At 38.4% G+C, this 12,719-nt stretch overlaps 2 protein-coding genes across 2 annotated transcripts in view; one reads left to right on the top strand and one right to left on the bottom strand.

The window, feature by feature from the left end:
• Positions 1–3,919, top strand: LOC134790589 (nucleolar complex protein 2 homolog). Its single transcript, XM_063761438.1, has 7 exons — positions 1–133; positions 223–324; positions 680–906; positions 1,193–1,373; positions 1,672–2,501; positions 2,627–2,842; positions 3,357–3,919. The coding sequence occupies exons 1-7, from the start codon at positions 58–60 to the stop codon at positions 3,897–3,899; spliced, it is 2,175 nt and encodes a 724-aa protein (XP_063617508.1). The 5' UTR covers positions 1–57; the 3' UTR covers positions 3,900–3,919.
• A 3,179-nt stretch (positions 3,920–7,098) lies between these two features.
• Positions 7,099–12,719, bottom strand: part of LOC134790383 (hydrocephalus-inducing protein-like) — a 131,374-nt gene continuing 125,753 nt past the window's right edge. The window contains 3 exon segments of the mRNA XM_063761152.1: positions 7,099–7,292; positions 7,909–8,089; positions 11,851–11,996. Coding sequence (XP_063617222.1) covers positions 7,161–7,292; positions 7,909–8,089; positions 11,851–11,996 — 459 coding nt within the window. The 3' untranslated portion in view covers positions 7,099–7,160.

Below are 12,719 nucleotides of genomic sequence, written 5' to 3'. Positions count from 1 at the left end.
TTAACTAGTTACTTTACTTCGTATCACCTTGTTATTTTTACAATAAATAATTGAAACATGAAGAAAGAAAGAAAAGTAAAAAAAGGAAAGAAACCAGTAAAAATTCCAAATTTTGAGGAAGACGGAGAATCTGGTTAGAATACACAAACTTACTTACTTTAGAACGCTGTCGCTTAAATATTGTAAACAAATTTAATAATATTACTATTACGCGGTTTGCAGATGTTAGTGAAGAAATGGCCCCGGAGACGCATAAAAAGTGTATTGCGAAGAATGGAAAGACAAAAAATACTTCGGATGAAAAAGAAGGAGAGTCACAGTCAGGTCAGACAACACTACTTACTTTTGAACCGTTAACCCGTAGCTCCCACCGGTGCAATGACTTCCTTAGTCCTAATTTCCTTTTAAAAGAACACATTCAAGTCGAATTTTAAACTAATAATAGGCCTTTTCATCTGTTCAGATGTTTTAAGCAGCATCCCGGTAACGACATTTTAAACTATAATGAAATAAAATAAGGTATTCAAAAACGATTCTTGGACTCTAGTCTAGAGGGTAAAGTTACGGAATTTCATAGAAAATATATAAATAGTTAAATTTCTAGGTTATTAAGTGGCTTAATTGTTGCCTTAACTGTTGCCTAACAAACCTGAATGTTATAACTATTTGGAGTTTCCAGATTCTGATGAAGAAATGGACCCAGAGACGCATAAGAAATCTCTGGAAAAGCTGAAAAAAATAGATCCAGACTTTTACAACTTCCTGGAGGAGAATGATGAGAACTTGCTGAACTTTGGGGTGGAGTCAGGAGATGAGGGGTCGGACGGAGAGGACCAGGAGGATGAGGATCATGTTGTGCACAAGCCAGGACCTCTGCAGGCTGACAGTGATGAGAGTGACTTTGAGGTTAGTCACACTAACCAACAATATCTAAAAGGAATGTAAAGATTTGTTTAGTCACATATACCATTAACCATCTGCCTAGCATGCTGGTAGTGTCGTCATATCAAATTAGTTATATTGAAATTGTATCTTGGTTATGTGCAGCTGTTTAATTTTGTCTCCAAATCTTCAATATTTCATATTTATGTAGGTGTAATGTTTAAAGCAGAACTTAATGAATTTTTGTTATTTTAGCCAGCTTTTTAACCTTTATTTTTATGATATCTTCACATAAATGTGTCTGTTATAGGAGGAAGTTGAAGTCAGAGGAAAAATCACACTCAAGATGGTGGCAGAATGGCAGGAAGAAATACAAAGTGAAAAGAAAATCAAAATTTCAACACTTAACTCTGTTATCAAAGCTTTCAATGCGGCCATGTTGAGAGCCACAAGTGATGATGGGACATCAAAGGGGGAATACAAAGTGGAAGGTATATATTTTTTTAACACAACAATAACTTAAATATTTTTTTTTGTAGCTTTGTTTCTAGTTATAATTTACCTAGCATGAGATTAAACTCTTATAATGTTATTCATAAATGCGCTGAATCCTTAACTAGCTGTTTATCTTAATCTGTCATTTTGACTTATTATGTATTTTTAAGAAAGGGATAAAGCAAATTACCTAGTTGAGGCTTGTAAGGTTTTATGAATAAGAGGGTTAGAAACTATCTGGGACAGAAGCAACCAATCAATACCAGTATCTAAACATTGAATTTTGTGTTTCAGGCTCATCAGTATTCAATGCAGTTATTCAAATGTGTGTGCTATATCTCCCTGCTGCAATAAAAAAATATCTTGGAATGGAGCAGTCGGGCAAGGATCCTCAGAAGTGCAAACATTTTGTCAAAATAAAGGCTCCTCTAGTGGCCTATCTAAATGATTTGCTTAAGCTTCTTGGTGGAGTTACATCTGAGAATATACTTACAGTGCTACTTAAGCATTTGCACCAGATGTCAGTCTATGTTGCCTGTTTTGCCAGAATATCCAAACATGCTTTGAAGAAACTGATCACCCTGTGGAGTAGGGGGGAGGAAACTGTAAGAGTGCTGGCTTTCTTGTGTATCCTTAGAATCACAAGAAACCAGCAAGCAAACTTACTAGACCTTGTGCTGAAAGCCATGTACATGACTTATGTGAAGAACTGCAAGTTTGTGAGTCCCACTACTTGGCCAAGTATCAATTTCATGAGGAGATCTTTAGTAGAGATGTTTACTTTGGATTTGAATGTGTCATACCAGCATGTTTTCTTGTACATCCGTCAGTTGGCTATCCATTTGAGAAATGCTATTGTTGTCCAAAAAGTAGAGAACAGACAGGCGGTTTACAACTGGCAGTTTGTGAACTCGCTGCACTTGTGGGCGGACTTGCTGGGTGCCACCATCAATAAGCCTCAGCTTCAGCCGTTGGTCTACCCTCTGGTGATGGTTATCACGAACACCATCAAGCTGGTGCCAACACATCAATATTATCCAGTCAGATTCCACTGTGTTGAAATATTGATACATTTATCAAAAGAATCCAACACATTTATACCTGTACTGCCTTTTCTGTTAGAGGTGAGATTGAAAATTCATACTACCTACTTTTAATATTTTATTATAGATGACTTTTCTATATTTTGAATGTATGATAATATTAATTGTTGTAGAATACTGGATTTGTAATTAACCTTCTTTTCTAGGTATTAACATCATATGACTTCAACAAAAAGCACAAGAAAGTCTCCATGAAGCCACTGGACTTGTCCTGCGTGCTCCGACTGGCCAAGTCACAGCTCATGGAACATGGATTCAAGGATTCCGTTATTGAGCGGATCTATGGACTACTGCTGGAGTATATGGCTAATCAATCGCATTCCATTGCCTTTCCCGATCTTTCCCTGCTTGCTATCATTCAGGTTAGTCAACTTTCTTTATAAGCCTATGACCGCCAAAGACGTCAACTGAACTGATGCGCGCGGCTACAGCTCGACATCAACCTTCGTGCATTATTTGAGTAAAAACAACCTTTTCTTAATACCTTTTAATATATTATACATGGTGGCCAAAAAATAAGTGCTTCCCCGTTGTCAGGGAGGTTTTGGGATTATACTGAGTAACTTTTACTATGGAACCAACCCCGAAATCGCGAAAAAATAATTACCCTCCCGTAGAAAATAGACCAGCCATAATGTATGAAACAGCCAAAATTTTTTGCGATATAATCCCTAAACCTCCCTGGCAACGGGAATGCACTTATTTTTTGGCCATCCTATATATTGGAATTATAGTTAGCACCCCTTTCGACATTATGGTACTTTTTAATTTAAGTAGTTTATTTTTAAATAAAGATTAGTTTTAAATAAAAATAGGAAACCATATAAAATCAAAAAATAAGATGACCGAGTTTATTCAAAGCTTTTTTTTCTGCAGATAAAACAGTTCCTGAAGACTTGTTCAGTCTCCAACTACACGAAAAAGCTCCGCCAGTTACTTGAGAAAATAGAGGAGAACTGTAGATTCATAGAACGTGAAAGGTCCAAGATCAGTTTTTCACTGAGCGACAGTAAACTGGTAGCGGCATGGGAAACCAGCATCAGCACTAAAGGAACTCCTCTACAAACATTCTATGAGAACTGGAGCAAGATCAATAAGATTCAGAAGAGGAAGAAGGTGACCAAGAATGATGACATTGCTGGAGAATTACCTATGATAAAGAGACCGAAATTATCAGAGGATGCCAATACTAAACCCAAGAATGAGGGACCAACGGAACTGTTCCCGTCTGACAGTGAGGATGAGAAAGACCACTTTAAACTGGAAGGCGAAGACGAAGACGAGGCCCCTCGTCAAAAGAAAAACAAGAAGAAGCAATCTAAAAAGAAGAAGCCTAACAAAAAAGCGGCCGTCGAGGCCATCGATGATATGCCGGGCGCAGATGACGTTGTGCAAGATTTGAGTGTTAATGACTGGTAATAAAGCTGACATGCATATAATATACCTATACATTTACTTGTATAAATACCTATTTTATTTATTACTAATACCATATACTCGTACAATTATCATTATCAGCAATGTTAACCTTTTGGACGCCAATGACCGATATATCCGCACCGTAGGTTCAACGCCAAAGACCGATTAATCGGTAACAGACCACAGAGCAACATACCTATAGACCTACGTGCATATGCATAAAGTTCAATTTCAGTTTTGACACTTGGGTGACGTGGCGTCCGAGTGACAGCTTTTGTGTTTGACACGGCGTCGAAAAGGTTAAAGAGTAGAATATATTGTCCGACGCTGATGTAGTATCATAGAAGACAGCTATAGTTCGTTTTTTTAGCATTAGAAAAAGACTCTTGACGTGTCTTTTAATTGAAAAACCAGTAAGTAGGGGAACTGTGTATAAGACGGGGACGCTAAGGTAGAACAACGAAAAGACAGACTTATTATAGTAGTACAATTATTATTTATTTAAGGCACATTCTCTATTTAATAGACTATCATTTGGCACAAGTTTTAATAAGATCAATAATCAACATATTCTAAAAAAAAAACAATTTAGCAAACCGTAGAAAAAACCCGTCTTGCTCCACATATGGGATAAGACGGGGACGTCAAGTGAGGGCAAGATGGGGTCTAGCCTCTACTTACGTGTCGGCTTAATTTGCTTTCCCTGTTTACAACTCCTCACAGGAAAAACAAATTAAAACCTCTTCCGGGTTCTCGTCATCCACTCCGGCACAAGCTGTATGTGCCCAGCGGCCACATTACTGGCACTGCACCCAATTCTCCGACGATTTCAAGTATGAATGGTTCTCATCAGTGCAATAGAAACATATAACATCCTCTTTATCTTTGCCGCTGTCTTTGCCTTTGCACTTGCTCTTGCCCTTTTTTCTCTTTGCCGTTTCGGTTTTTTAGCCAATTTTTTATCAGCCGGTGTATTTTCTGATCTCTTACGGTGTTCCAAATCAGTTTTGTATGGCGTAGAAGTAATTATTGCCGTTTTACCCCTTCTGTATTGCTTTCTCGGTTGGTTCGCCTCAGTAGAAACCGCTGGAATTGGGATAATGTCACGGGGAGAGGCATTTTGGAAATGAGACGTAAGATTGCGGCAAGCTGCTCGAAGAGAATTACCTTCAGTGTCATATGAACACGAAGCCACAGGTGACGACATAACTTGCATCTCAATTTCTGTGTCTAACTGCTGGAGGGCTGGCTGAGTCGTCGAACCATGAGAGTTAGTAAGATTCGGCGTTAACATTTGCGGTGGAGTAACAGGAAAGTTATATGAGGCAAGATGGTGTACTATCCCGTCATGCCCCAAAACTTTTGCCCCGTCTTGCCTCGAACACCCATTTTGCAAAAACATAATATTAATAAAACATTCGTCAATATTCAAGTGCCAAGCGTCACATAAAACGATGCTCAATAATATCTTAAATACGATTCTAAAACACCAATAAGCACAAACTAATACTTACAATTTTATGAGTATAAATTCAGCCTTGAAAAATTAGATCGCGACCACCGCAAAACACGTTTCAACCTGTAGCTCCGACACGCGTGCACTCTCGCCTGCTGTTGACACCGGACTAATGGCGGCTTGCAAATGGCGTCCTGTCGGCGGTTGTGGTTTGTTTGTGTGGTTTCTGGTTTGGCGCATGGTATAATAATATACTCCGCCTGGTACTCTATTCCGAGATTCGCGTATGACCTAACTGACACGGGCCTACGTCATCATGCTGTTTACAGGTTCTCAAACTTTAAAATGTGGGAGAATTTTAACCAACGGTGAAAATTATTTTAACGGCATTAATTTTAAGTTATTCATGTAGAAACATAGTAAAATAAAACAAATCTAATGTATTAAATTAAACTTTGTTTATCTATACAAGACAAACGTTTGAAAAATTAATTCACAGTTACACATTAATTACCATCAAGCTTACGGCGTGAAAAGTTTGGAAAACACTGCGACTGCTGACACTGAGCGAGAAAGAAATAACAATTAACACGCGTTCGACAAGGATGACGGTCAGGGCATGAAGTTATCTAGATCCGAATTGTCAAATGTGACAGCGCTATCCTGTGTTGTCAGTAGTGTAAACAGAATTACCCGAACGTTTGAAATTTCTGTCGTGAATCGGAAGATATTGCTAACGAATAATTAAAAATGACGTGTTATTGTAAAATTTAAGATAAAATACATATAAATGAAAATTATAAAATTATAAAGAAATATTTTAACTTATTAACCATAGGTATAATGTACCCATGTAACATGTTATGTTGAAATAAAGTGGCAATGTTATTGTGACGTAGGCCCGTGTCACTCTGGGAATAGAAGACCATGTTTTATTAGACCATGGTTTGGCGTATGTGTGCGTGGCTCCGTCTTACCCCGTGTCCCCGTCTTATACACAGTTCCCCTAACTATTACTTATGGAAGCAAAAGAATGTAAATAATGGTATATGATTAATAATTGTTACACATTTGTCGTGACTTATTTTTCAAAAGTGTTTTTCAACACTTTGTCAGAAATAAATACATCGCTCATGCCCTTCTTGGTGCTCGTTGCCGGTTGCACAGTTCCTTAACCTCGTAAGGCCCACCATACAAAGTTTCCCTGTTTTTAATTTGAACCTTGTTGTATAGTAAATTAGGGTGACTTTCGTTTGTTTTAGAAAACATGAAACATAAGAAATGCTATAGTTTATTAGGTTCGAATTAGATTGAAACGGAGTGTGCATTGTAATCAGGGACCGCATACCGGTATATTTTTCATACAAATTAACGGTATTTAATCTGGGTTGTTTATGTATATTTTTGCACTTAATTTAGCTAATCTGATCATTGAGGATAATGATTGCATTATCCTTACCTAAATACTATTCTAAATATCAAAGAAATAATGTGAAAGCTACGAGATATTTTAATTTTAGTTATACCGGTAACGGTTCCTGACTGTAATGCACATTGGGCCTTACAAGGTTAAATTAGTTACTGACTACAGTCGAAAATCCTTTCCCTTCCGTTGACATCATATCTACTAGAAACTGTTAGGTTAGGCATATATTGTGTGGCTTGAACTCGGGTAAATATAATTTAAAAGTCATACAGGCCCTGTTTATTTTACTCACTTGATCAGCAAAAGAAAACAACACATGCAGAATACAAATTTATTTATTAAAGAATAACAATAGGGAAGTAAATAAATAATAGAAAAGTCACGGGATTCCTTGCAGGAAGTAAGTCCACTGAGCGCGCGGCTCCGGCGGCTCGAGGCTCTCAATGGTCAGGCAGCCAGTCGGCGTGCCGCCCACCCACTTATCGCTCAGGTACACTAACAACTTCATCTCCTATAATATTGCACATGTCTCAATTATATGATTTTATTGCTCGCTCAATCGCTATCAGATGTACATCGGAGCGGCCAAGGTGCTCACTAAAACCCACAAATCACTACCACAAGCCATAGGGAACCGCACTACCAAAATAAGGTTGATTTGTAATATCTTTTTTCAATTGGTGAGTTTTGGTTGGTTTTACCTAACTATAGGAATTTTAAGATTACTGAACACTACGGTGCGCGATAAGCACGCATAAACGTAAGCCTTCGCGCGCAGGACAGCTTTTTCCATTAATAATATACTTTTACTAGACTGATGTACCGCCCTGGGTCCCTACGTAATTTTGTAGGAGTAGGTAGGTTATATAGGTAGGTAATTCGCCAGTAACTGGCCGGTTTTGCGGTTTTAGTAACTGGCTGCCCTAAACTAAAAATGAATTCTATTCACCTATAAACAGAATTCATTTTAGTATGAGATTTCAATTTCAATTATATTTATAGGTGAATAGAATTCATTTTTAGTTTAGGGCGGCCAGTTACTAAAAGTGGCCAGTTACTGGCGAATTACCCTACTATGTTAAATAAAGGATGTGACTAAGGTAAGATTTAGTATCGTCAAAATTTACCTTTTTAGATTGTATCATTTCGACAGGATTTTTAACGTAAAATTCCTGTTTATCGATTGTTATCCTGAACGTTCTGTTGTCCATGAATACGTTTTTAAACCATATCGTTGTGAAACCACCCGCCTTAACTTCAATGGGTCCCTGGGGCTTTGGTACGTTTGCCTTTCCCTTTATGTGATACCTGAAAATGATTTCAAAAATAGGTTTTTCAAAAAATGTTTCAGATAGGTATGTAGGTAAATACGGTACAGTTAGCTGCAGAGAGAGGTGACCCGTGGCCCCCCTGCATAAATTGAGTGTATGCAGGCTGGGGTGACTGTACTTAATACGTATATTGCTACAAATTGATAAAGTTCGGTATCATTTCGCTCTGTGTAAATGCTTTAAGTTTCTGCTTGTGCATTGGAAAATGATACATAGGTATTAATCACTATGATGATACCTACATATTAATCACTAGGTACCTAGGTAGGTAGGTAGGTTAGGTACTTGCAATATATCCACGAAATTACGATAGTTGGTGTTATTTCGTTCGTAGTCCATGTTTAGCAAAATGAAATTGTTTTCCAGGAGATTTTACTACATATTAATGGTTTCAAATTATAAGTGTTAATTTACACAGGTACCCACTTGAAAACTAATTCAAAATTGTGACGTTTCACGGAAAAAAGTACCTTATGGCGGCTGGCGCTTACGTCGCATAGCGCCGCAATAATATTGGAGCGGCGTTAATAATAACGTAAGCACCAACCGCCATAAGGTACCTTTACCCGTGGGACGCCACAATTGTATACGGTATTGTCAGAGGCGTATTTACAAATTTGGCGCCCCGGGCCATTTTGATTTGCCGCCCCCCTTCATGAGTGACGATAAAGTAATTTATTTAAGAAAAAAAAAACTGCGCCATGTACCTTTGGGGTGTGAAATAAAAAAAAAAACTAAACATTTACCATTTACTCACATAGGCATTTACATTGTTTTCCTATGTACAAATTGGTTGACAAAATCATCAATGATGCTGTCGTAATTTAAAACGTTTGTCAGCTCAGCTTCTATATTAAGAAGAGCTAATCAGGCGCTCTTCGCTGATAGTGCAACGTAGATAATTTTTTATTCTTTTGAGTGCAGAAAGGTGACGTCACTAATGTCACTATTCTAGATACAGATTTATGTGGGCCGTCAGATGGGTCACAAATAATGTAATGAAGTGAAAACACGAGCGTAGCGAGCGCGAAATTTTTTCGAGAAAATAGTAGGTAAATTTTTAGGGTTCCGTACTTCAATAGGATCACTTTGTTGTCCGTCCGGCCGTCGGTCTGTCTCAATATAAAGGGTCTTGACATCATAGAGGGCGGCAAAATCGACAAATAAGTAATGCTTGTTATTTAAATTTTACAAATAAATAGGGGAGCGACAAAATTCTGGTCGACCCTATCTGAACAGGGTTGAAGAGGGTTCCGTCTATTTGGCATAACTTCCGTGACCCGAAACGCATCTGGCATAACCTTTTTGGCAGAAATGTTTTTCGACGAATGGTAAATTTGCAGAAAGCTTAAGTTTGTATAATATGCAATAGGCCGAATGTTTGCAAGTCCGAATCTTAAATAGACTACTATTATTTTCGCCGACTTTTGAGACGAATAATTTTATTTAGCGTTTGTTTAAATGTCCGAAATGTGATTTGCATACTCTGTTTAGCATAATAGGATTTAGGCGAATATTTACATCGCAGAAAACGTATTTCGATTCTTTCTATTTCGTATAACTTGTATGATCTAAAACGCATCTGTCATGGGCTAGATTTGGCAGAATGTTTTTCGACGAATGTTAAAATTAAAGAAAGCGTCAGATTGTATAATCCAAGTCTAATTTATATTTAACAATGCACAAAGCACCTAAATATGTGGCTGACTGACTCATTAACGCAGAGCCGTAACTAAAAGCTCTGCCTACATTTATAATTCGTAAAAAAAACATTGTTATTGTATTTTTGAAACTTTGGGTGGGAACATATTATTGGCATTTTGGATGTATACATATTTTTAGCTCATAAAAAAATCCGAATCCGAGCACCCCACTATCCACGTGGTCCTGTCTGTTCTACCTCTAGAGTGTATATAAAAAGCCGGAGGCGCGGAGGGGAAGCAGCCCTCGCCCGCCGTAGCACATAGCATTAGCGCCTGCGCTTTGCTATGCAAGGGCGAAGGGGCTACTATGCCCGTAGCACCGGAGCAGATGCGGAGCCCAACAAAAAAACTGTTGCTAGAAAAGTGGGTTAGGTTAGGTTAGAACTGCGACCCCACGGAAACAAACTATTGCAAGAAAAGTGGGTTAGGTTAAGTTAGATCTGCGACCCCACGAAAACAAACTGTTGCCTGAAAAGTGGGTTAGGTTAGGTTAGAACTGCGACCCCACAAAAACAAACTGTTGGCGGAAAAGTGGGTTAGGTTAGGTTAGAACTGCAACCCCACGAAAACAAACTGTTGCCAGAAAAGTGGGTTAGGTTAGGTAAGAACTGCGACCCCACGAAAACAAACTGTTGCCAGAAAAGTGGGTTAGGTTAGGTTAGAACTGCGACCCCACGAAAACAAACTGTTGCTAGAAAAGTGGGTTAGGTTAGAACTACGACCCCACGAAAACAAACTGTTGCCAGAAAAGTGGGTTAGGTTAGGTTAGAACTGCGACCCCACGAAAACAAACTGTTGCTAGAAAAGTGGGTTAGGTTAGGTTAGAACTGCGACCCCACGAAAACAAACTGTTGCCGGAAAAGTGGGTTAGGTTAGGTTAGAACTGTGACCCCCAAGAAAACGAACTGTTTCCAGAAAAGTGGGTTAGGTTAGGTTAGAACTGCGACCCCACGGAAACAAACTATTGCCAGAAAAGTGGGTTAGGTTAAGTTAGATCTGCGACCCCACGAAAACAAACTGTTGCCTGAAAAGTGGGTTAGGTTAGGTTAGAACTGTGACCCCACAAAAACAAACTGTTGCCAGAAAAGTGGGTTAGGTTAGGTTAGAACTGCGACCCCACGAAAACAAACTGTTGCCAGAAAAGTGGGTTAGGTTAGGTTAGAACTGCGGCCCCACGAAAACAAACTGTTGCTAGAAAAGTGGGTTAGGTTAGGTTAGAACTGCGACCCCACGAAACAAACTGTTTCCAGAAAAGTGGGTTAGGTTAGGTTAGAACTGCGACGCCACGAAAACAAATTGTTGCCAGTAAAGTGGGTTAGGTTAGGTTAGAACTGCGACCCCCAAGAAAACGAACTATTGCCAGAAAAGTGGGTGAACCCCATGAAAACAAACTGTTGTTATTCGGCGAAATGAAATTATGAGAAATAATAGCCTCGAATTGCGAAACATTCGGCGAATTAATTTTCGCGAAAAAATATTGGGCCTACGACATATGTATATGATTCTTGCAAGTATGCAAAACATTTCTATGCCATAAGATTTTATGCTTGTAGTACTTTATGCTTAATGGCGAATTATGCAAAAATAAATTATTACAAATAAAATTATGCGGAATGAAACAGATACCAGGTCTCGATTCGGACATTAAAATTATGCCAAAAGACACTTCGATCAATAAAAATTATGCGTAGAGTACGTATGCGCAACAATCCATACCAAGTGAGTTTATGCTAACAGTATATTATGCCTAAAGTTATTATGCACAATAGAATTATTACAAAAAAAATTATGCCAAAGATAGGGGAACCGTTGGTAGATATTTTAAGCAATTGGTGGGGTTTGAAGCGTTCGTTTGTTTATTAATTTAAATGTCAATTAAAATATAATAAAAAATATAGCTAAGTTTGATTATAAAAGGCGCCCAGAAAAAGCCGCGAGGGGGCGGCTTCGCCGCCCCCCCGCGGCCTGCCGGCCCGGGCCATGGCCCCCTTGGCCCTAGGGTAAATACGCCCCTGGGTATTGTATTTGCACTTACACGAATTCTCCGGCGTCCGTCGAATTGAACGAGACCGTGCATTGTTGAAGCCCAACTTCGATCGGCTCGAACCACACGATGAACTTGCCCTTTTCGAGCGCGCCCAGGGAATACTCTTTGTCAGCCGTGATTGATGGATGGGTAACCTTGAAAATACGGTTGAACGTAGGTAAATACTTTAGGTAGCTACTGATTTATTTTATTCCATTGGCTGTGGACAGGCCCTCAGAGACTAGCCAGAACATAAGGTATATGGCGAGCAATATCCAAAATCTATCCCTTAATTCAGCATTTCCCAAACTATGAGTTGCGACCCATAGACCGGCAGTGGGACCGGATTCTTGCCCTAAAAGTTATATGATAATTCTAAAGATGGAAAAGTAATGCTTATATGACATGGGACATATTTTTAAGCATATTTGTAAAATATGACGAAAAGTTAGAACGAGCGTTAGATATAAATTAGGTATTTATTATTTTGTCGATATTGAATTAAAGTTTTCAAAATCAACAACAATAAGTATCTCTAAATTCTTAAGTTAATTGACAAAGTCAAATATTTAGAAAAATAGGATAGTTGCTTTAAAATTATTATGCGTTTTTTGTCCTGTAAGGTTTAATATTGAATTAGAGTCTATAAAAATAATTTTATTACTATAAAATAACATATGCAACCTTATTATGGAAAAAACATATTGTGTCAGTCGCGAGCGAATATTATATTTGCTTATTAAAATATACCTATGCAAATGGTGAAATTGTTCAGATAACACAACAACTTTGGGTACCCCTGCCTTATTTCGACTGCGGTCAGCTCTTCTCAAAAGTATGCCGACGCCGACGCCCTGCACTATTAGGGAAACATTAGC

This window comes from Cydia splendana, chromosome 5, assembly GCF_910591565.1.
Source record: "Cydia splendana chromosome 5, ilCydSple1.2, whole genome shotgun sequence".
In the NCBI taxonomy this organism is placed as follows: Eukaryota; Metazoa; Arthropoda; class Insecta; order Lepidoptera; family Tortricidae; genus Cydia; species Cydia splendana.
The sequence above is the reverse complement of the archived record's forward strand: the minus strand, read 5'-3'. Positions and strand labels throughout refer to the sequence as shown.